This window comes from Lucilia sericata, unplaced genomic scaffold (assembly GCF_015586225.1).
Source record: "Lucilia sericata isolate MDLA Ls3-8-SP2 unplaced genomic scaffold, ASM1558622v1 Contig001043F_arrow, whole genome shotgun sequence".
Classification (NCBI taxonomy): Eukaryota; Metazoa; Arthropoda; class Insecta; order Diptera; family Calliphoridae; genus Lucilia; species Lucilia sericata.
Genome location: NW_023995023.1, coordinates 1 through 20,885, shown reverse-complemented (window position 1 = coordinate 20,885; position 20,885 = coordinate 1). Strand labels below are relative to the sequence as shown.

Sequence of the window (20,885 nt, the reverse complement as noted above, 5' to 3'; positions counted from 1 at the left end):
CCAACCAGCTGTTGTTAACTGCGTAAACATCATATTCACAATGGATTATTCAATAAAAAAAAACCCCACCAATTAGCATTTTGGCATTTAGTGTGATGAAGAAGAGGAGATAATATACAGGAAAAAATAAAAAAATATATCGAAGAGCCATTTTGGAAAATACAATTCCGCCATATTTTACCGGCTTTTTTCAAAATATTTACATTTTTATAAAATGTAAACAAACCCAAAAGTTGTATAAATTTTGAAATTATAAAATAAAACCCAGATATTAAGTGAAAGGTCGCCTGTGTCGCAGCCTCAAAAAGTATATAGAGACAGACGAGTGGTTCTAGCAACGCGTCTGCAAACGACAAAAGTAGTGAAAAAATAAAAACAAACGAAATTGTAAATAGGAATACAAAATAAGAGTGTGTTGGAAGAATCGTATATCAATAAATTTTATTCATTTTAGAAATACAATGATGAATGGCCACAATTTCGCCTTGGGCTCTGGCAGCTCAGCACCCATTGTGAATAATTTGTCATTGGCATCGGCCGCAGTGCCTGTCTCTCATAGTGCTACAACTTCACCCTTGTATTTCACGCACATCTTACCGAGCAACACTACGATAATCGAACAGCCCTATTCCACGGATCTAGAAGAGCAAATTGGCAGCAGCTGTGGTGCAGTGGGCGAAAGTTTTCTCATAGAAGAAATCATCGATGAACGTGATGAAGAGGGTAATATAGTTATAGACACGGGCGAATTCTTTATATCCGGCGACAGTATACAATATTATGCAGTTCCTGAATCGATGCCGCCGCAAATAATAATGCAGCCCTCGAATTCATCGTCTACAGATTCGCTGGCAGCCTATACGGCCGAATGTGTTGTGCAGGGAGGAGGAGGCGGCGAAGAAATCTTACCAGACTCTACGGATGCCAATGAAGTGTTTGATGAATACGTAACGGCACAATTAAATTTGGACAGCAATCAATTTGATATTACATCCCAACACCTGATGGCAACAAGTCACATTAAAATGGAACATTTGGTGGACAACAGCCACAATCCAATGGTGATTAAGCAAGAGAAGACGGACGACCCAAATTATATGTGTAAAAACAATAAGGAAAGAAGAGAGAAACAGCGATTAAATGAAAAATTAAAAAAGTCACAGACTACCAAACGTTGGAAGCAAACAAAAGTGCCCATACGCATAACACAAGATGAATTCAATGTCACCCTATGGTCAGCACTCAATTCAGAAGATGAAGATGGAGAAGAGGAAGACGTAGAAGAAGCGCCCGAAGAGAATAATATCGAAAGCGAGCTTAATCATGTTAACATGAAAAAGGAGACATTTAACTTGGAAACGAATGATATGTTATTGAAATCCAGCACGCTAGAAGAAGCGGAACAACAGGTCCATAATATTTTAATGAACGAAACTAGTAGCAAAGTTCATGTACATGAAGGCCTCTCGCCGGCGGAATATGTCATAGTTCCTGATCCTTTTACCGGTGACATAGTCGAAGAAGAAGTAGAAACAGCAAATGAGAGTATTATCGAAGATATAAAAACTGAAGAAACCCTATTAAGCACTAAATCAAATGATTTTACTTTGATACAAAATCAAGATCATCAGATAAACGAAACTGAATTAACAGAAACTTTTCCAACTGCACCAACCGTCTTCAACGATAGCAATAATCTATTATCATGTCCGCAAACGTCTGCTGAAGTAGAGGCAACAGTCAAACTGAAAAGTCCGCCGGCTAAAAAAGCAATAAGCACGCCTTCAAAGAAAACCACAAGTGCTACTACTACATCTACTACCACATCACCACCACCAGCAACTGCTAATACACCTGCTTACACAACATCTGCCACCGCCTCGGGGACAGTGACAGTGTTTCGCTGCACATTTCGAAACTGTAATAAAGAGTTTCGCAATCACTCAGCCATGCGTAAACACTCCGCAACCCATGGGCCGCGCGGTCATGTTTGTGCTGAGTGTGGCAAATCTTTTGTAGAAAGTTCAAAACTAAAACGTCATCAATTGGTGCATACGGGCGAAAAACCCTTTGAGTGTACATTTGAAGGTTGTGGCAAACGTTTCTCCCTCGACTTTAACTTGCGTACACACGTTCGTATACATACTGGTGATCGACCCTATCATTGTCCAGTCGAAGGTTGCCACAAATGTTTCGCCCAGTCCACAAATCTCAAGAGTCACATGTTGACTCATTCAAAACCGAAACGTAAATGGCCCAGGCCGGTAAATAATAAACCCCTACTAGCACGTTATGGCCGTCTTGAATTGGGTGAAAATCCTGATTTAGTATATTTGGAAACTAATGAACAATACGGTCCTATTTTAGATAATTCATAAACCATTTTATTCTTTCTTCTCTTGTGTTTTATTTCTTTGCAATTTTTCACTGTATAGTATTGTAAAGTTACGTGGAAAAATAACAACTTTTTAGCATACATTTTTTTGAAAATTTTTTAAACGAATTATAAATTTGTAAATTTTTATAATTTTTTTTTTTTTTTACCTTATATAATTTAGAAAAATTTTAAATTTGTATAATTTTCATAATGTATTATTAATTAAATTAATAATTAACAAAAACAAAATAACAATTTTATTACAAAATACATACATAGTATACATATATAGTATATAGTTTGATAGTAATTCAATATATTCTTCTTTTTTTTTTTTGACTCTCTTATTTTGTTCATAAACATTTTTATTCCTGTGTAATCTAATTTAATTAATATGGATGAAATTAAATGATTAATATTGAAGTAAAGGTAGTTTGTATATGTATATATGAAAGAAATAAAAATAAATATTTACTTAAAAAAATAAACGTACATATGAATTTCTATTTAGAAATAGCTATACCCTTTCCGGTTTACCGACCTTAATTTTGGCCTTTATTTCTATCTATCCACGTAAAGATCTCAGTTTTAAAATCTAATATTTTAAATTATTTACAGAACACTTATCTATAGTCGATTCTTGTGTATAGTCTAATCCAGTCTATAATCTAGACTATAGTCAAGTCTACAGTCTAATCTATAGTATTGTCTAATATATGGTCTAGTATGTAGTCTATAGTTATAGTCTAGTATACAATCTGATCTATAGCCTAGTCTAAATTCTAGTCTTAAGACCAGTTTATAGTCTAGTCTATAATATAATATAAATTCTAGTCTATAGTCTAATAGAAAGTCTAGTCTCAATAGTCGAGACTCAACATTCTTAATTTTTTCTAAAAGTTATGGAAGTTTTTAGGGTTCTATAGTTGAAACGAAAAGTCGACTTTTCGACTTTTTGCATTTAGTTAAAAGTCGACTTTTCGACCTTTCGACTTTTTCCATTTTATGAAGAGTCGATTTTTCGACTTTTCGACCTTTTTCATTTATTTAAAAGTCGACTTTTAGACTTTTCGACTTTTAGAATTTTATAAATGGTCGACTTTTCGACTTTTTCCGACTTTTCGGCTTTTTTCGACTTTTCCGACTTTTCGACTTTTTTCGACTTTTCGACTTTTTTCGACTTTTTCCGACTTTTCGACTTTTTGATTTTTTACGACTTTTTGATTATTTTCGACTATTTTTCGACTATTTTCGACTATTTTTTTTACTTTTTTCGAGTTTTCCGACTATTTTAGAGTTTTTGACCTCTTTTCCACTTTTCTAAAATTTTCGACTCTTTTCGACTTTTTTCGATTTTTTCCGACTTTTCGGCTTTTTTCGACTTTTCGACTTTTCGACTTTTTTCGACTTTTCGACTTTTTTCGACTTTTCGACTTTTTCGACTTTTCGACTTTTTTCGACTTTTTACGACTTTTTCCGACTTTTTTCGATTTTTTCGACTTTTTGACTATTTTCGACTTCTTTCTACTTTTTTCCGACTATTTTTTACTTTTTTCGAGTTTTTCCGACTATTTTTTTCCACTTTTTTAAAATTTTTGACTTGTTTCTACAATTTTCGATTTTTCGACTTTTTCCGACTTTTCGACTTTTTTCGACTTTTTCCGACTTTTCGACTTTTTTCGACTCTTTTCGACTTTTTTCGACTTTTTCCGACTTTTCGACTTTTTCCGACTTTTCGACTTTTTTCGACTTTCTTCGACTTTTTTCGACTTATCGACTTTTTTCGACTTTTCAGCTTTTTTCGACTTTCCGATATTTTGACTTTTCGACTTTTTTCGACTTTTATTTACAAAGTCGACTTTTCGACTTTTTTCATAGACGATAGTCGAGTTATCGACTTTTTTGGAACAAAATAGTCGACTTCGACTTTTCGACTTTTTTCGACAAAAAGTCGATTGTTCGATTATTCGAAAGTCGATTTATAGAACCCTAGAAGTTTTGAATTTGTTTGGTTCATAACATACCTATATTTGGCGGTTTCTAGCAGTTTTTGTGACATAGTTCAACGGGAAAAAATATTCACAATACGGTAGAGAACCCTACTTGGACACCAACACACGAATATAAAAAAAATACACAGAAAAAAATCAGCTGTTGAAATGACTTCACCTTGTTAGTTGATCCATGATATGTATAAAACGCTATATATTCGACGTTTTTGCTGTAATTTATATTTGCAAAGTAATCGTCTTCCTTCATTGCCAGTTTTCGCATAGATATGTCTTTTAGTTTCCATAATGTCAAAACACATATGAAAAATTTTTGACATATATTCACAATTGGTCACTAGCTATCACCTCATTTAAATTGCTTTTACTGCGACACACCAGACTTGGCGGCGCACGACACACAAACACGAGTATTTCTTATGGCACAAAGTATACAGAGTTGTCACTTTTGACATTTAAAAAAGTCTAAAATCAGCTTTTGTTTGATTTTGAAATTGTTTGGTGAGAAGAGGTATATAAAATACAGCTAAAAAAATTATTGAATTCGTTTTGTGCGAAAGAGAGGGAAATAGTTTTTTGCTCGTGACGCCTCTGTATACCCTGTGCTTATGGGCAGCTATAAGCTGCACTACTCTAGAGCGTCTTTAGTACGTGTAGCACCTAACCGGTATTTCTGTGCACAGCATTTTCTCTGTGAGCAGTAATAGCATTTTTTCCTACCACTTTTTCATACGAAACAGTGCATTTAAGTTCGATATTATACTATTGTGAATAGTATTTCTGCTAGTTATCATATCTAAAAGTTTGAGGTGTGATTTAAACCAAATTCATTTTCAAGAATTTTTAAAATAAACAAAATAAAGAGCAAATATTAAAAGTTAAATTATTTTATAATTCTATATTTAAAATTTTAAGAAAGAGCAAAGAAATTTATTTCATATGTATATTAAATCATATATTCACAATAAGAATTATTTTTTTCAATCCCTGATTTATTTGCAAACAACAAATATGACAACTTTTTACAGTCAGCTGTTACAGTTGACATTTTGACAACAAAACTAATTTTTTTTTTTTCAATAATTTATCATAGAATTTTTTCTTGGAGGCGTAAATACAATTGCTGTTTTTTATCAATGTTATCATTGATATTAATTAATAAAAAGGAAAAATATTAATAAAACCTACAATCACAAAATAAAATGTTATCTATTGGCTCTTTGGCCAACATTAAACATGTACTACAAAAGGAATTATTTAATGGGTGCGGCGAACGACTGCTATCCGTGGTGACGGTAACGAAAACCTTCAAAAAGAAACGGGCCTGCTATCTATGTGTTGCCACGACACCACCACCCGTACCACAAGTCACAGTGTGCCTGGTGAAACAGGCCGAACAGAAAGATGGTGATTACAAGAAGAAACGTGTCTGGCAATTGGACGAAATCAAATGGCTAGACGGCCGTAGTGAACAGTTCGATATTCATGAATTCGATGTACAGGTTGAGAAACTATACAAATGGTACGCTCTTAATTTGCATGAACGGCAAAACTTTATCGCTGTTCTGTATAAGCAAATCCATAAATATGCTCGTGGTGCTAAAGCAGAATTTCGAAATATTCCGACGGCTTGGCTAATGGAAAAATCACCAGAGAAATTAATGGGTGTGGATGGTGGAGGTCGTGGTAGTATACGTAGTTCATCGACTGTGCGAGACGGCAGTGGACGTGGTGAGGGTTTACGTAAAAACGGTGGCGAAACTGAGGACGAAGAAGAAATGGAATTTACAGAATTTACTGCTTTGACCGATAAGGAGGCTTCGGAATTGTCGAAACTTTTTAATGAATGTGATTATGCGGTGAAGGATGCCGAACTGCTAATTGAAAAGTTATCAAAAGAATTACATGACTTAGATGGTGTAAGTAGTGTTTGTTTAAGGGAGTAAAGACTCTTTCTAACTCCATTCATTTAGGCAAATATGCAATCTGTACTAGCTTCGGAAAAACAAGTTATGCTCCTAATGGAACACATTGATAAAGCTATTGGTGAAGCTGATAAATTCGAAGAACGTTTAGATTCATACGAGGAAATATTGGGTCACGTTAAAGAGACCATGGAAAAGATTGGTGGCAAAAATGCCATGATTAAAATTGCCAACAACAATAATATTAAGCTTAAGGAGGAATTAAGTCAAATTATAGTAAGTAAAAAGGCCTTAAATATGAAAATATTACAAATAATCTTGTACATCTCTTATTAGTCCCAGTTGGATTTCCCAGTTGCCTATCAACAAATATTACAAGCACCCGATTTAAATACACCGGAAGGTCGTAAAGCTGCCATTATAGCTGCCCAAAGTTTACAGCAGGCCTTAAATAGTGATATTGATCCTTCGCTTCAGCGCTTGGTGGCGGTACGTGATCAAATGAAACGTTTCGAAAACTGGAAAAAGAATTTCTTGGCGCCTGTGAAAAAACATTTAAATTGTCTTTTCATTCATTTGTCCAATGAAATTGGTGATATGTCTTTATCGAGCACAGAGCTGGTATTGCCGAATCATTCGTCGGTGCATCAACGTTTAACACCCCATACGGAATTGATGCATTGGATAAAGGCAATGGATCGTACAATATATGATGGTCTAACCACGGTCTATACAAACTCATTGAGTAAAATATATGAGCGTGATATAAGAAATTTTTTCACTTTGGTATGCGAGCTTAAAGTTGTTTTTGTTTTTTATGGATTTTTTCTAATTATTTATATCCTTCAAGGCTAAAATACAAATTTCGGAAAAATTACGCAATTCACGTGAAGATTTAGATCTATCGACATCTTCTACTTCTAAGAAAGCTGCTGTATCCTCTGTACCCCATGGTACACTGGGTGTGAATCGTGAACAATGGGGTCCTGGTGTAGATGCAGCTGATAGAGAACGTTTTGATGCGGTTTTGGAAAAGGTCTTAGCTGAATTGGAACCTATTGCTTTGCAAGAACAAAAATTCTGCATTAATTTCTTTCAAATGGATGTTTTAAGTCCCTCAGCAAAAAGCGCCAATTTAGATGTGATGGAAAAAAGTGTTGATATGTCACAGTCTATGTTACTATCACCCTCTTCGACCAGTGGTGCTGGAGATGGTAGGCGTTTTTTTTTTATAAAGTTTGATGGAGTTTTTTTTTATTATTTCGTTATTTCTGTTTACAGCACAATTTCCCCAAAAGAAAATTGATCGTCAAATTAATGAAGAAGTTCGCAAGTTAATGAACGCTTTGTTTGGCTGTCTGGAACAGGAACTTATTAATTTCATACAAAGTTTTGAACGTTTTGATTGTTTGTAAGTATTACTTTAACATTATACGTATGTATTTATGCATTTAATTTAACTGTTCTTCAGCTATTCTCTTTATGTATTGGAGCGTTTAAATCAACATGTCATGTCCGCCCAAGATACACATTCCTTTTTAAGCATGACCTTTGCCTCGGTACTGGTACATGTTAAACGTAACTTTGATCGTTTTATGCAGCAGCAATTACAATCGATACGTGATGCCAAAATGCCTAAACGTTCAAAATGCGGCATCTTACCTTATGTGGAAAATTTCGAATATTTCTCACAAACAACCGAGGATTTCTTTAGGAAATCAACACGTCGCACCGATGGAGAAAAGTATATACAATTGATAAATGCCATATTCGAGGGCATCAATACACATGCCAAGGATCATCCTAAAACACCGCTACAAGTGGTGCGCATGGAAAATTATCATCACATGTATTCACTGTTGGCACGCTTAAAGGTGCCCAGTTTGGATGAGCTGAAGAAAGAGGCCAAGTCGCGTTACAACGAAGCCTTAACGAATTATGTTATACAGTATTTTGGCAGACCATTGGAAAAACTAAATGTAAGTTTAAGTTAAGTAAGAAGAAAAAATCGTATCCTAACGCTTTGCCATCATACTTTTAGCTATTCTTTGAAGGTGTCCAACAGAAAATTGCCCAGGGCGTAAAGGAAACGGAAATAAGCTATCAAATGGCTTTTTCCAAACAAGAACTGCGTAAAGTTATCATACAATATCCGGCACGTGAGGTGAAAAAGGGTTTGGAAAATCTCTATCGCAAAGTGGAGAAACATTTGTGCGAAGAGGAAAATCTTTTGCAAGTGGTATGGCATGCCATGCAGGAAGAATTCATTGTACAATATAAATTCCTGGAAGAGCGCATACAAAAGTGTTATGCCGGTTCTATGATTAGTTTAGAATTTAATATACAAGACATTTTAAATTTCTTTTCAGATATAGCGCGTTCCCATTAAAATGTTATCGCATACAAAATACTTTATTTTAATTTATACATTTATTTATTGATATTAAAGAAATAAAGAAAACTTAATGATTTAATCTTTACTATAAATCCTAGTCTTATTTTGGTCTTATCATCATCTGAGTATTCGAAGCCATTAAATTCAGAAAATACAACTCTTTGACCATATTTTGTTCTCGGATATTTTCCAAATAAATACAAACCATTGACATAGATTTATTGCCCATTTCTATTGTCGAACTTGTGCTTAATAACAATTTCCGCCTGTATTTTATTTAACAGTTGGCATCACTGTTTATCAATCACTTGCTTGTCTACTGCAATAAAAAAAGTTCCCAACTAAACGGAAGCAACAATTTGTTGTTGCAACATAAAAAGCTTCTCTTTGATCCTATTGCACACACACACACACTAATTCACTTTACTAAACGAACTTTTTTTGTTAAGTCATTCTCAATTTTCTCTTATTTGTCAGTTTCTCGTGTAAATTTTGTGAAAATGGTTTGTTTTTGTGAATGCTCTTGTAAATTAATTAAAATAAAATAATAAAAATCGTTTAAATATTATATTTTTTAAAAATCTTTGAAATCAAATAGCGGTTTAATAGTTTTCTTTTGGAATAAGTGCAAATTTATAAATATTTTTTGTGATTTTTGAATAATGAAAAATTTTTGTTTGTTTTTTTTTTTTGTTATGGCGGTCATTCGATGTTTTTTGTTTGTGTTCGATTGTGTATTCTGTGAAAAAGAAACAAACGGGACTAGAGTGAAAATATGTTTTTTTAAAGATATGAATTTAAAAATGAAATTGTTATCGCAAGGGAATTTTAAGGACGTACTAAAAAAGTGTGTGTTACGGAATTGCTGTTTTACTTTGCACAATGGGAAGAAAAATATGTTTTAAATTGGTAAGTCTATTTTCTGATTTTTTTTAGTCTAGTCCATATTTTAATAAATATTTCAGTCTATAGTCTCGTCTGTAATCTAGTCTATAGTCTATACTTTTAATTATATAGTTTAGTCTATAATGTATCCATAAAAAAAAAGAATTTCCAAAGAAGCGAAAAAGAAGTAGAATTTACTCCATGAAAATACTGAAAAAGAACTGAAAAAGAAGTTATGATCTTAATACAGGCTTGTCATAAGAGCGATGTCCTTTTTATTTGATTCCAAATTCACTACTTCTGAAGTCGTCCTTAAGAAGTAATTTGTATGCTCTTTTTTGGTAGTTATTCGGAAGTAAAATTGTAGTGTTATGGAATACAACTATTTTGACTTAAATAATATTAACATTAATAAGGTTAATTGTCACATTTAATACAAAAGTCCAAAAATAACATTTTTTATCTCATAAAAATATAAGAACGAAAAATATAATTTCAGCATTGAAAAAATAGAATAGAAGTCATTAAACATCACTTCCACAGAAGGTAAGGATAGATAGATAGATAGTTAGTTAGTTAGATAGATAGATAGATAGATAGATAGATAGATAGATAGTTAGATAGATAGATAGATAGATAGCTAGATAGAGAGATAGATAGATAGATAGATAGATAGATAAGATAGATAGATAGATAGATAGATAGCTAGATTAGATAGATAGATAGATAGATAGATAGATAGATAGATAGATAGATAGATAGATAGATAGATAGATAGATAGATAGATAGATAGATAGATAGATAGATAGATAGATAGATAGATAGATAGATAGATAGATAGATAGATAGATAGATAGATAGATAGATAGATAGATAGATAGATAGATAGATAGATAGATAGATAGATAGATAGATAGATAGATAGATAGATAGATAGATAGATAGATAGATAGATAGATAGATAGATAGATAGATAGATAGATAGATAGATAGATAGATAGATAGATAGATAGATAGATAGATAGATAGATAGATATGTAGATAGATAGATAGATAGATAGATAGATAGATAGATAGATAGATAGATAGATAGATAGATAGATAGATAGATAGATAGATAGATAGATAGATAGATAGATAGATAGATAGATAGATAGATAGATAGATAGATAGATAGATAGATAGATAGATAGATAGATAGATAGATAGATAGATAGATAGATAGATAGATAGATAGATAGATAGATAGATAGATAGATAGATAGATAGATAGATAGATAGATAGATAGATAGATAGATAGATAGATAGATAGATAGATAGATAGATAGATAGATAGATAGATAGATAGATAGATAGATAGATAGATATAGATAGATAGATAGATAGATAGATAGATAGATAGATAGATAGATAGATAGATAGATAGATAGATAGATAGATAGATAGATAGATAGATAGATAGATAGATAGATAGATAGATAGATAGATAGATAGATAGATAGATAGATAGATAGATAGATAGATAGATAGATAGATAGATAGATAGATAGATAGATAGATAGATAGATAGATAGATAGATAGATAGATAGATAGATAGATAGATAGATAGATAGATAGATAGATAGATAGATAGATAGATAGATAGATAGATAGATAGATAGATAGATAGATAGATAGATAGATAGATAGATAGATAGATAGATAGATAGATAGATAGATAGATGATAGATAGATAGATAGATAGATAGATAGATAGATAGATAGATAGATAGATAGATAGATAGATAGATAGATAGATAGATAGATAGATAGATAGATAGATAGATAGATAGATAGATAGATAGATAGATAGATAGATAGATAGATAGATAGATAGATAGATAGATAGATAGATAGATAGATAGATAGATAGATAGATAGATAGATAGATAGATAGATAGATAGATAGATAGATAGATAGATAGATAGATAGATAGATAGATAGATAAATAGATAGATAGATAGATAGATAGATAGATAGATAGATAGATAGATAGATAGATAGATAGATAGATAGATAGATAGATAGATAGATAGATAGATAGATAGATAGATAGATAGATAGATAGATAGATAGATAGATAGATAGATAGATAGATAGATAGATAGATAGATAGATAGATAGATAGATAGATAGATAGATAGAAATTTTTGCAAATAAAACAAATAAAAAATCAATCACATTTTTCAATTAAAATATTAATTGCATAGACGAATGCGGTTATTAATTGGCGTTTATTATGTTGTAATTTTTTATGCGTAATAATAAATGTAAAAGAAATATTTTAATTTTCCTTTGGACGTATCATCATTTGTACAAATTTTAGCGAATCGAAATTTCTAAATGTCCTCCAGTTGACGCCATCGAAACGTGATGTTGTGTTTTTATAATATTTTCCATTCAAATTGCTGAAATATATTAAAATAATTAAATCGTGTAACAATTATTCGACAACAAAATGGAGTTCATTTTTAAATTGCTGTTGTTTTACTTTACTCACCTATAGTAGCAGTTCTTATACCACCAACTACCCTTAAACGATTCGGCACAATTTCCGGAATATATGTCATTGTCCCGATCATTGGTACTAAATTTACTACCATTATGAAATTGTAAACTATCACCGGCATTTCCGGAATAATCATCCACTGTTAACGTATAATCTGTGCTCTCTGAATCAATTTTAAATATTCCATATCTGGCATATTTTTTGTCCCCTTTAAAATCCTCTAATATTATGTATAGTTCTTGTGGATCTGCCAGAGAGGTGAGGGCATGCAGTTTGTTGAGTCCCATAAAAAATTCATTAGTGATATTGCCGAAGCCAATAGTATACTCAGACCAATTTCTATAGAAATTTTCTGAACCATCTTGACGTCGCTGTATGATAGTCCAACCGCCCCCAAGAGTTTCTAAATCGCACGAAACCTGAAATGAATTATTGCTGATTTGTGGATTAATTATATTGTATATGCCACTTTCACATCCTTTCAAATGATGACAACCCCTTGTAGCAATATTACTGTAACTAAAAAAAATATTGAATTGTATATTTCTCAGTCTTTAAGTTTGAAGATTTCTGTTTTCATAAGAATTTAAATGCTTACCATTTTAATTCCTTAAGTTTATATTCGATTAATTCTGTACAAATGAATTTTTGTTTTAAATATTTTTTTTTCAAATCTAGCGGATAATTTTACTCACTGTTTTCTTTTTCCAATTTGATAACTCTTTCATTTATAAAATCTATTTTTTGTTCCAATTGTTTCAGAATATCTAAATAATAGAGAAAATAAATCAAAAATTAAATTTTCTACTAATAACAATAAACAAAAAGATTTTAATTACCCAGCAAAAACTTTCATTCTATAACACATTATTAATATGACGTTATTAGGCTATTTCTATGTAATCAGGTCGATAATATTGTTGATATTGAAAAAGTATGTTAATAGGTAAGTGTATAGTCATTACCAAGTTTTTGCTAATAGTTATTGCATTTAAATTAATTTAAGTAATGTAATTTTCGACAATCATTTTCCACATACCCATTTCTTCTTCTATTTCTATTTTTTCTAGAACTGAACTAGAACTGAACTAGAACTGAACTAGAACTGAACTAGAACTGAACTAGAACTGAACTAGAACTGAACTAGAACTGAACTAGAACTGAACTAGAACTGACTAGAACTGAACTAGAACTGAACTAGAACTGAACTAGAACTGAACTAGAACTGAACTAGAACTGAACTAGAACTGAACTAGAACTGAACTAGAACTGAACTAGAACTGAACTAGAACTGAACTAGAACTGAACTAGAACTGAACTAGAACTGAACTAGAACTGAACTAGAACTGAACTAGAACTGAACTAGAACTGAACTAGAACTGAACTAGAACTGAACTAGAACTGAACTAGAACTGAACTAGAACTGAACTAGAACTGAACTAGAACTGAACTAGAACTGAACTAGAACTGAACTAGAACTGAACTAGAACTGAACTAGAACTGAACTAGAACTGAACTAGAACTGAACTAGAACTGAACTAGAACTGAACTAGAACTGAACTAGAACTGAACTAGAACTGAACTAGAACTGAACTAGAACTGAACTAGAACTGAACTAGAACTGAACTAGAACTGAACTAGAACTGAACTAGAACTGAACTAGAACTGAACTAGAACTGAACTAGAACTGAACTAGAACTGAACTAGAACTGAACTAGAACTGAACTAGAACTGAACTAGAACTGAACTAGAACTGAACTAGAACTGAACTAGAACTGAACTAGAACTGAACTAGAACTGAACTAGAACTGAACTAGAACTGAACTAGAACTGAACTAGAACTGAACTAGAACTGAACTAGAACTGAACTGAACTAGAACTGAACTAGAATGAACTAGAACTGAACTAGAACTGAACTAGAACTGAACTAGAACTGAAAACTGAACTAGAACTGAACTAGAACTAAACTAGAACTGAACTAGAACTGAACTAGAACTGAACTAGAACTGAAAAAGAACTGAACTAGAACTGAACTAGAACTGAACTAGAACTAGAACTGAACTAGAACTGAACTAGAACTGAACTAGAACTGAACTAGAACTGAACTAGAACTGAACTAGAACTGAACTAGAACTGAACTGAACTAGAACTGAACTAGAACTGAACTAGAACTGAACTAGAACTGAACTAGAACTGAACTAGAACTGAACTAGAACTGAACTAGAACTGAACTAGAACTGAACTAGAACTGAACTAGAACTGAACTAGAACTGAACTAGAACTGAACTAGAACTGAACTAGAACTGAACTAGAACTGAACTAGAACTGAACTAGAACTGAACTAGAACTGAACTAGAACTGAACTAGAACTGAACTAGAACTGAACTAGAACTGAACTAGAACTGAACTAGAACTGAACTAGAACTGAACTAGAACTGAACTAGAACTGAACTAGAACTGAACTAGAACTGAACTAGAACTGAACTAGAACTGAACTAGAACTGAACTAGAACTGAACTAGAACTGAACTAGAACTGAACTAGAACTGAACTAGAACTGAACTAGAACTGACTAGAACTGAACTAGAACTGAACTAGAACTGAACTAGAACTGAACTAGAACTGAACTAGAACTGAACTAGAACTGAACTAGAACTGAACTAGAACTGAACTAGAACTGAACTAGAACTGAACTAGAACTGAACTAGAACTGAACTAGAACTGAACTAGAACTGAACTAGAACTGAACTAGAACTGAACTAGAACTGAACTAGAACTATTTTAATTCAGATAAATATTTGCAAGAAATAGTTTGCAATCAATGTAGAAATAAAGTATTAATTATGAATTTTTTTTCAAATCTCGATAATTTAAAAAAAAATTATAATAAAAAGAACTGTTTTAAATAGTTTGTAATCAAAATGAACATAGTTCTTATAAAATGTAATTCCAATCACGATAATTTTAAACAAATCTAATGAAAGACAGTTTTAAGCCAGTGGCCGTGAGGTTGCCGTTAGGTTTTTGTATGAAAAACACAAATCACAGAACGGAGAAGTCAACTGAGCCTTTATATGGAACAAACTGTCGATTGAAAACTTGATCATGCTATTTGTAGTGATAATCTCAACGATATCCTCCCTTTCTCCCAGTTATTTTCGGTTCCTATGGTACCGTAGATTTTGGTTCAAAAACTTAAGATATCTAAAATCATTTATAACTTCGTAGAAAAAGATTTAAATTGAAAAATGAGCTTATATTGTGGTCATCTATATTTTTCTTAAAATTTCGTTTTTTTGGTCAAAATACTAAGAAACCTAAAATCGCTTATAACTTCGTTAAAACACGTTTAAATTGAAAAAACGCCTAATTTTGTGATCACTTAAGTTTTTCATCAAAACCTAAGAAAACTAAAATCATTTATAACTTTGTTAAAACACGTTTAAATTGAAAAAGGACCTAATTTTGTGATCACTTAAGTTTTTAATAAAAAATCGATCATTTGGTCAAAAACCTAAGAAAACTAAAATCGCTTATAACTTCGTTAAAACACGTTTAAATTGAAAAAGGACCTCATTTTGTGATCACTTATATCTTCCTTTTAAAATCGATCTTCCGGTCAACAACCTAAGAAAACTAAAATCGCTTATAACTTCTTTAAAACAGGTTTAAATTGAAAAAGGACCTCATTTTGTGATCACTTATATCTTCCGCTTATAATTTCATTAAAACACGTTTAAATTGAAAAAGGACCTCATTTTGTGATCGCTTATATCTTCCTTTAAAAAGCGATCTTCTGGTCAACAACCTAAGAAAATTAAATTCGCTTCTAACTTCGTTAAAGCACGTTTAAATTGAAAAACGAAATCATTTTGTGATCACTTATATTATCCTTTATAAATCGATTTTTTGGTCAACAACCTAAGAAAACTAAAATCGCTTATAACTTCGTTAAAACACGTTTAAATTGAAAAAGGACCTCAATTTGTGATCACTTATATTTTCCTTTAAAAATCAATCTTCTTGTCAACAACCTAAGAAAACTAAAATCGCTTATAACTTCGTTAAAACATGTTTAAATTGAAAAAGGACCTCTTTTTGTGATCACTAATATCTTCCTTTAAAAATCGATGTTTTGGTCAAAAACCTAAGAAAATTAAATCGCTTATAACTTCGTTAAAACACGTTTAAATTGGAAAAGGACTTAATTTTGTGATCACTTATATTTTCCTTTAAAAATCGATCTTTTGGTCAAAAACCTAAGAAAATTAAAATCGCTTATAACTTTGTTAAGGCTCGTTTAAATTGAAAAAGGACCTCATTTTGTGATCACTTACATCTTCTTTTAAAAATCGATCTTCTGGTCTAAAACCTAAGAAAACTAAAATCGCTTATAACTTCGTTAAAACACGTTTAAATTGAAAAAGGGCCTCATTTTGTGATCACTTATATCTTCCTTTAAAAATTGATATTTTAGTCGAAAACCTAAGAAAACTAAAATCGCTTATAACTTCGTTAAAACACGTTTAAATTGAAAAAGGACCTCATTTTGTGATCTCTTATATATTCCATCATAAATCTAATTTTTGGTCATAAACCTTAGAAAAATAAAATCGCTTATAACTTCGTTAAAACACATTTAAATTGAAAAAGGACCTCATTTTGTGATCACTTATATTTTCCTTTAAAAATCGATGTTTTGGTCAAAAACCTTAGAAAACTAAAATCGCTTATAACTTCGTTAAAACACGTTTAAATTGAAAAAGGACCTCATTTTGTGATCACTTATATCTTCCGCTTACAATTTCTTTAAAACACGTTTAAATTGAAAAAGGACCTCATTTTGTGATCGCTTATATCTTCCTTTAAAAAGCGATCTTCTGGTCAACAACCTAAGAAAATTAAATTCGCTTATAACTACGTTAAAACACGTTTAAATTGAAAAACGAAATCATTTTGTGATCACTTATATTATCCTTTATAAATCGATTTTTTGGTCAACAACCTAAGAAAACTAAAATCGCTTATAACTTCGTTAAAACACGTTTAAATTGAAAAAGGACCTCAATTTGTGATCACTTATATTTTCCTTTAAAAATCGATCTTCTTGTCAACAACCTAAGAAAACTAAAATCGCTTATAACTTCGTTAAAACATGTTTAAATTGAAAAAGGACCTCATTTTGTGATCACTAATATCTTCCTTTAAAAATCGATGTTTTGGTCAGAAACCTAAGAAAACTAAAATCGCTTATAACTTCGTTAAAACACGTTTAAATTGAAAAAGGACCTCATTTTGTGATCACTTATATTTTCCTTTAAAAATCGATTTTTTGGTCAAAAACCTAAGAAAACTAAAATCGCTTATAACTTCGTTAAAACACGTTTAAATTTAAAAAGGACCTCATTTTGTGATCACTTATATTTTCCTTTAAAAATCGATTTTTTGGTCAAAAACCTTAGAAAACTACAATCGCTTATAACTTCGTTAAAACACGTTTAAATTGAAAAAGGACCTCATTTTGTGATCACTTATATCTTCCTTTAAAAATCGATGTTTTGGTCAAAAACCTAAGAAAACTACAATCGCTTATAACTTCGTTAAAACACGTTTAAATTGAAAAAGGACCTCATTTTGTGATCACTTATATCTTGCTTTAAAAATCGATCTTTTGGTCATAAACATAAGAAAACTAAAATCGTTTATAACTTCGTTAAAACACGTTTAAATTGAAAAAGGACCTCATTTGGTGATCACTTATATCTTCCTTTAAAAATCGATCTTCTGGTCTAAAACCTAAGAAAACTAAAATCGCTTATAACTTTGTTAAGGCACGTTTAAATTGAAAAAGGACCTCATTTTGTGATCCCTTACATCTTCTTTTAAAAATCGATCTTCTGGTCTAAAACCTAAGAAAACTAAAATCGTTTATAACTTCGTTAAAACACGTTTAAATTGAAAAAGGACCTCATTTTGTGATCACTTATATCTTCCTTTAAAAATCGATATTTTAGTCAAAAACCTAAGAAAACTAAAAACGCTTATAACTTCGTTAAAACACGTTTAAATTGAAAAAGGACCTCATTTTGTGATCACTTATATCTTCCTATAAAAATCGATGTTTTGGTCAAAAACCTTAGAAAACTAAAATCGCTAATAACTTCGTTAGAACACGTTTAAATTGAAAAAGGACCTCAATTTGTGATCACTTATATATTCTATTAAAAATCGATGTTTTGGTCAAGAACCCTAGAAAACTAAAATCGCTTATAACTCCGTTAAAACACGTTTAAATTGAAAAAGGACCTCATTTTGTGATCACTTATATATTTCATTAAAATCGATTTTCAAAAACCTAAGAAAACTAAAATTGCTTATAACTTCGTTAAAACACTTTTAAATTGAAAAAGGACCTCATTTTGTGATCACTTGTATCATCCTTTAAAAATCTATTTTTTGGTCAAAAACCTTAGAAAACTAAAATCGCTTATAACTTCGTTAAAACACGTTTAAATTGAAAAAGGACCTCATTTTGTGATCACTTATATCTTCCTTTAAAAATCGATCTTTTGGTAAAAAAACCTAAGAAAACTAAAATCGCTTATAACTTCGTTAAAACAATTTAAATTTAAAAAGGACCTCATTTTGTGATCACTTATATTTTCCTTTAAAAATAGATTTTTTGGTCAAAAACCTTAGAAAACTACAATCGCTTATAACTTCGTTAAAACACGTTTAAATTGAAAAAGGACCTCATTTTGTGATCACTTATATATTCCATTAAAAATCGATTTTTTGGTCAAAAACCTTAGAAAACTAAAATCGCTTATAACTTCGTTAAAACACGTTTAAATTGAAAAAGGACCTCATTTTGTGATCACTTATATTTTCCTTTAAAAATCGATTTTTTGGTCAACAACATTTAAATTGAAAAAGGACCTCATTTTGTGATCACTTATGTTTTCCTTTAAAAATAGATTTTTTGGTCAAAAACCTTAGAAAACTAAAATCGCTTATAACTTCGTTAAAACACGTTTAAATTGAAAAAGGACCTCATTTTGTGATCACTTATATTTTCCTTTAAAAATCGATTTTTTGGTCAACAACATTTAAATTGAAAAAGGACCTCATTTTGTGATCACTTATGTTTTCCTTTAAAAATCGATTTTTTGGTCAAAAACCTTAGAAAACTAAAATCGCTTATAACTTCGTTAAAACACGCTCAAATTGAAAAAGGACCTCATTCTGTGGTCACTAATATCTTCCATTAAAAATCAATTTTTTGATCAAAAACCTAAGAAAACTAAAATCACTTATAACTTTGTTAAAACACGTTTAGATTGAAAAAAGACCTCATTTTGTGGTCACTAATATCTTCCTTTAAAAATCGATGTTTTGGTCAAAATCCTGAGAAAACTAAAATCGCTTATAACTTCGTTAAAACACGTTTAAATTGAAAGGGGGCCTCATTTTGTGATCACTTATATATTCCATTAAAAATCGATTTTTTGGTCAACAACATCACAGTGGTATAGGAAAAAAAAAAGAGGGAAATAATTCGGTAACTTCTAAACGGTTAATCCGATTTTATGCACAAAGAGGAGGTGTTGTCGAGTTAAGGTTTTGAATTTGGACCTTATAGGCCAACCAGGGGCCCGGCGGGGGGTCCTCAAATTAGGACACCTCGGCTATGTTAAATTTTTAAAACGATCCTATTTCTTCATTTGAGTTCCGATTTAAAAAAAATTTCGTATATAGAATCTCCTCATCGAGCACTATAAAAAATGTCGTCGTAGCAGTAAATTATCTCTTATAGTTTAGGAGATATTCGCATTTGAATATTAAAATTTTAAAATTTTTACCGTCCTTACTTTAGTTTTTTTGATAATAGCAGGTCCAAATATTTCCGATTTTCGCCATTTTTTTTTATTTGCTTAACAACAAGTTTATATACCAAGCAGTGAAAGAATTATGTAAAAATCATGACTGAGTCCAAAGTTATAGGCATTTAAATTTAAAAAATTAGAAAAAGGCGATTTTTTGTCATTTTTTTGGGAAAAAAGTATCTTTTTCTTTTTAAGTTATCTAAAAAGTTTCTAAGAAGATGTATATAGAATTTATACTTTTTGGAAAGCTGACTTTACATAAAATACGATAAATGAAACAAAACCTAAAAATTTTGATACCGAGGGGACCAGGTCCATCCAAAAAAACCCTATTTTTTATGGAAAATTAAATTTTGAGCAAAAATTCTCAAATCGCATAGTCGATATCAAATTATAGTGACCTGTTTTATATGACCCAATAAGTTCTTAATCATTTTGTAACGGGTTTCGATAACCCCGCCCCTGGTATGGATATAATAGGCAAAAAACCAAAAAATCCCATTTTTGGGATTTTTTAAAACTTTTTTGGGAATTCCGGGATTTCTAATAATTTTGGATTTTGAGTAAAAAAATCTACCTAACTGTAAAATTTCATCAAAAAATATTCATAAATAAAATTTTTATTGCAATTTGAAAAATTTGTATCTTCGCAAAAACTGAATAAAAAACATTTTTTAATTTTTTTTAAAAAAGTATTCCGCGAATTTTTTAATTTTCAAAAATTATATACAGTTTTGAAAAATAGACAAAATTACCTTTCCATTGATATATAACATGCCTACCTAACTTCGTTAAAACACGTTTAAATTGAAAAAGGACCTCATTTTGTGATCACTTATATCTTCCTATAAAAATCG

The 20,885-nt window shown here is 31.0% G+C and overlaps 3 protein-coding genes across 3 annotated transcripts; 2 read left to right on the top strand and 1 right to left on the bottom strand.

Moving 5' to 3' along the window:
* The first annotated feature begins 74 nt into the window (after positions 1-74).
* On the top strand, positions 75-2,525 carry LOC119609721 (polycomb protein PHO). The gene is made up of 2 exons (XM_037964613.1): positions 75-387; positions 455-2,525. The coding sequence occupies exon 2, from the start codon at positions 462-464 to the stop codon at positions 2,376-2,378; it is 1,917 nt and encodes a 638-aa protein (XP_037820541.1). The 5' UTR covers positions 75-387; positions 455-461; the 3' UTR covers positions 2,379-2,525.
* A 2,915-nt stretch (positions 2,526-5,440) lies between these two features.
* LOC119609720 (exocyst complex component 1) lies at positions 5,441-8,793 on the top strand. Its single transcript, XM_037964612.1, has 7 exons — positions 5,441-6,305; positions 6,360-6,587; positions 6,648-7,097; positions 7,162-7,525; positions 7,593-7,722; positions 7,783-8,290; positions 8,353-8,793. The coding sequence occupies exons 1-7, from the start codon at positions 5,589-5,591 to the stop codon at positions 8,698-8,700; spliced, it is 2,745 nt and encodes a 914-aa protein (XP_037820540.1). The 5' UTR covers positions 5,441-5,588; the 3' UTR covers positions 8,701-8,793.
* Positions 8,794-11,856: 3,063 nt separating this feature from the next.
* LOC119609722 (fibrinogen C domain-containing protein 1-like) lies at positions 11,857-13,186 on the bottom strand. The gene is made up of 5 exons (XM_037964614.1): positions 13,183-13,186; positions 12,839-12,910; positions 12,742-12,775; positions 12,135-12,662; positions 11,857-12,042 (listed from the first exon to the last, which is right to left on the bottom strand). The coding sequence occupies exons 1-5, from the start codon at positions 13,184-13,186 to the stop codon at positions 11,919-11,921; spliced, it is 762 nt and encodes a 253-aa protein (XP_037820542.1). The 3' UTR covers positions 11,857-11,918.
* Positions 13,187-20,885: the final 7,699 nt, after the last annotated feature.

Bases quoted from the DNA above. Each gene is read 5' to 3' on its own strand.
- LOC119609721 (XM_037964613.1), top strand. From the start codon at position 462: ATGATGAATGGCCACAATTTCGCCTTGGGCTCTGGCAGCTCAGCACCC.
- LOC119609720 (XM_037964612.1), top strand. From the start codon at position 5,589: ATGTTATCTATTGGCTCTTTGGCCAACATTAAACATGTACTACAAAAG. The intron at 6,588-6,647 runs GTAAGTAAAAAG...ATCTCTTATTAG, and splicing joins AGGAATTAAGTCAAATTATA to TCCCAGTTGGATTTCCCAGT. The intron at 7,526-7,592 runs GTAGGCGTTTTT...TTCTGTTTACAG, and splicing joins GACCAGTGGTGCTGGAGATG to CACAATTTCCCCAAAAGAAA.
- LOC119609722 (XM_037964614.1), bottom strand. The intron at 12,663-12,741 runs GTAAGCATTTAA...TATTTTTTTTAG, and splicing joins AAACTTAAGGAATTAAAATG to TTACAGTAATATTGCTACAA. The intron at 12,043-12,134 runs GTGAGTAAAGTA...AATATATTTCAG, and splicing joins TATAAGAACTGCTACTATAG to CAATTTGAATGGAAAATATT.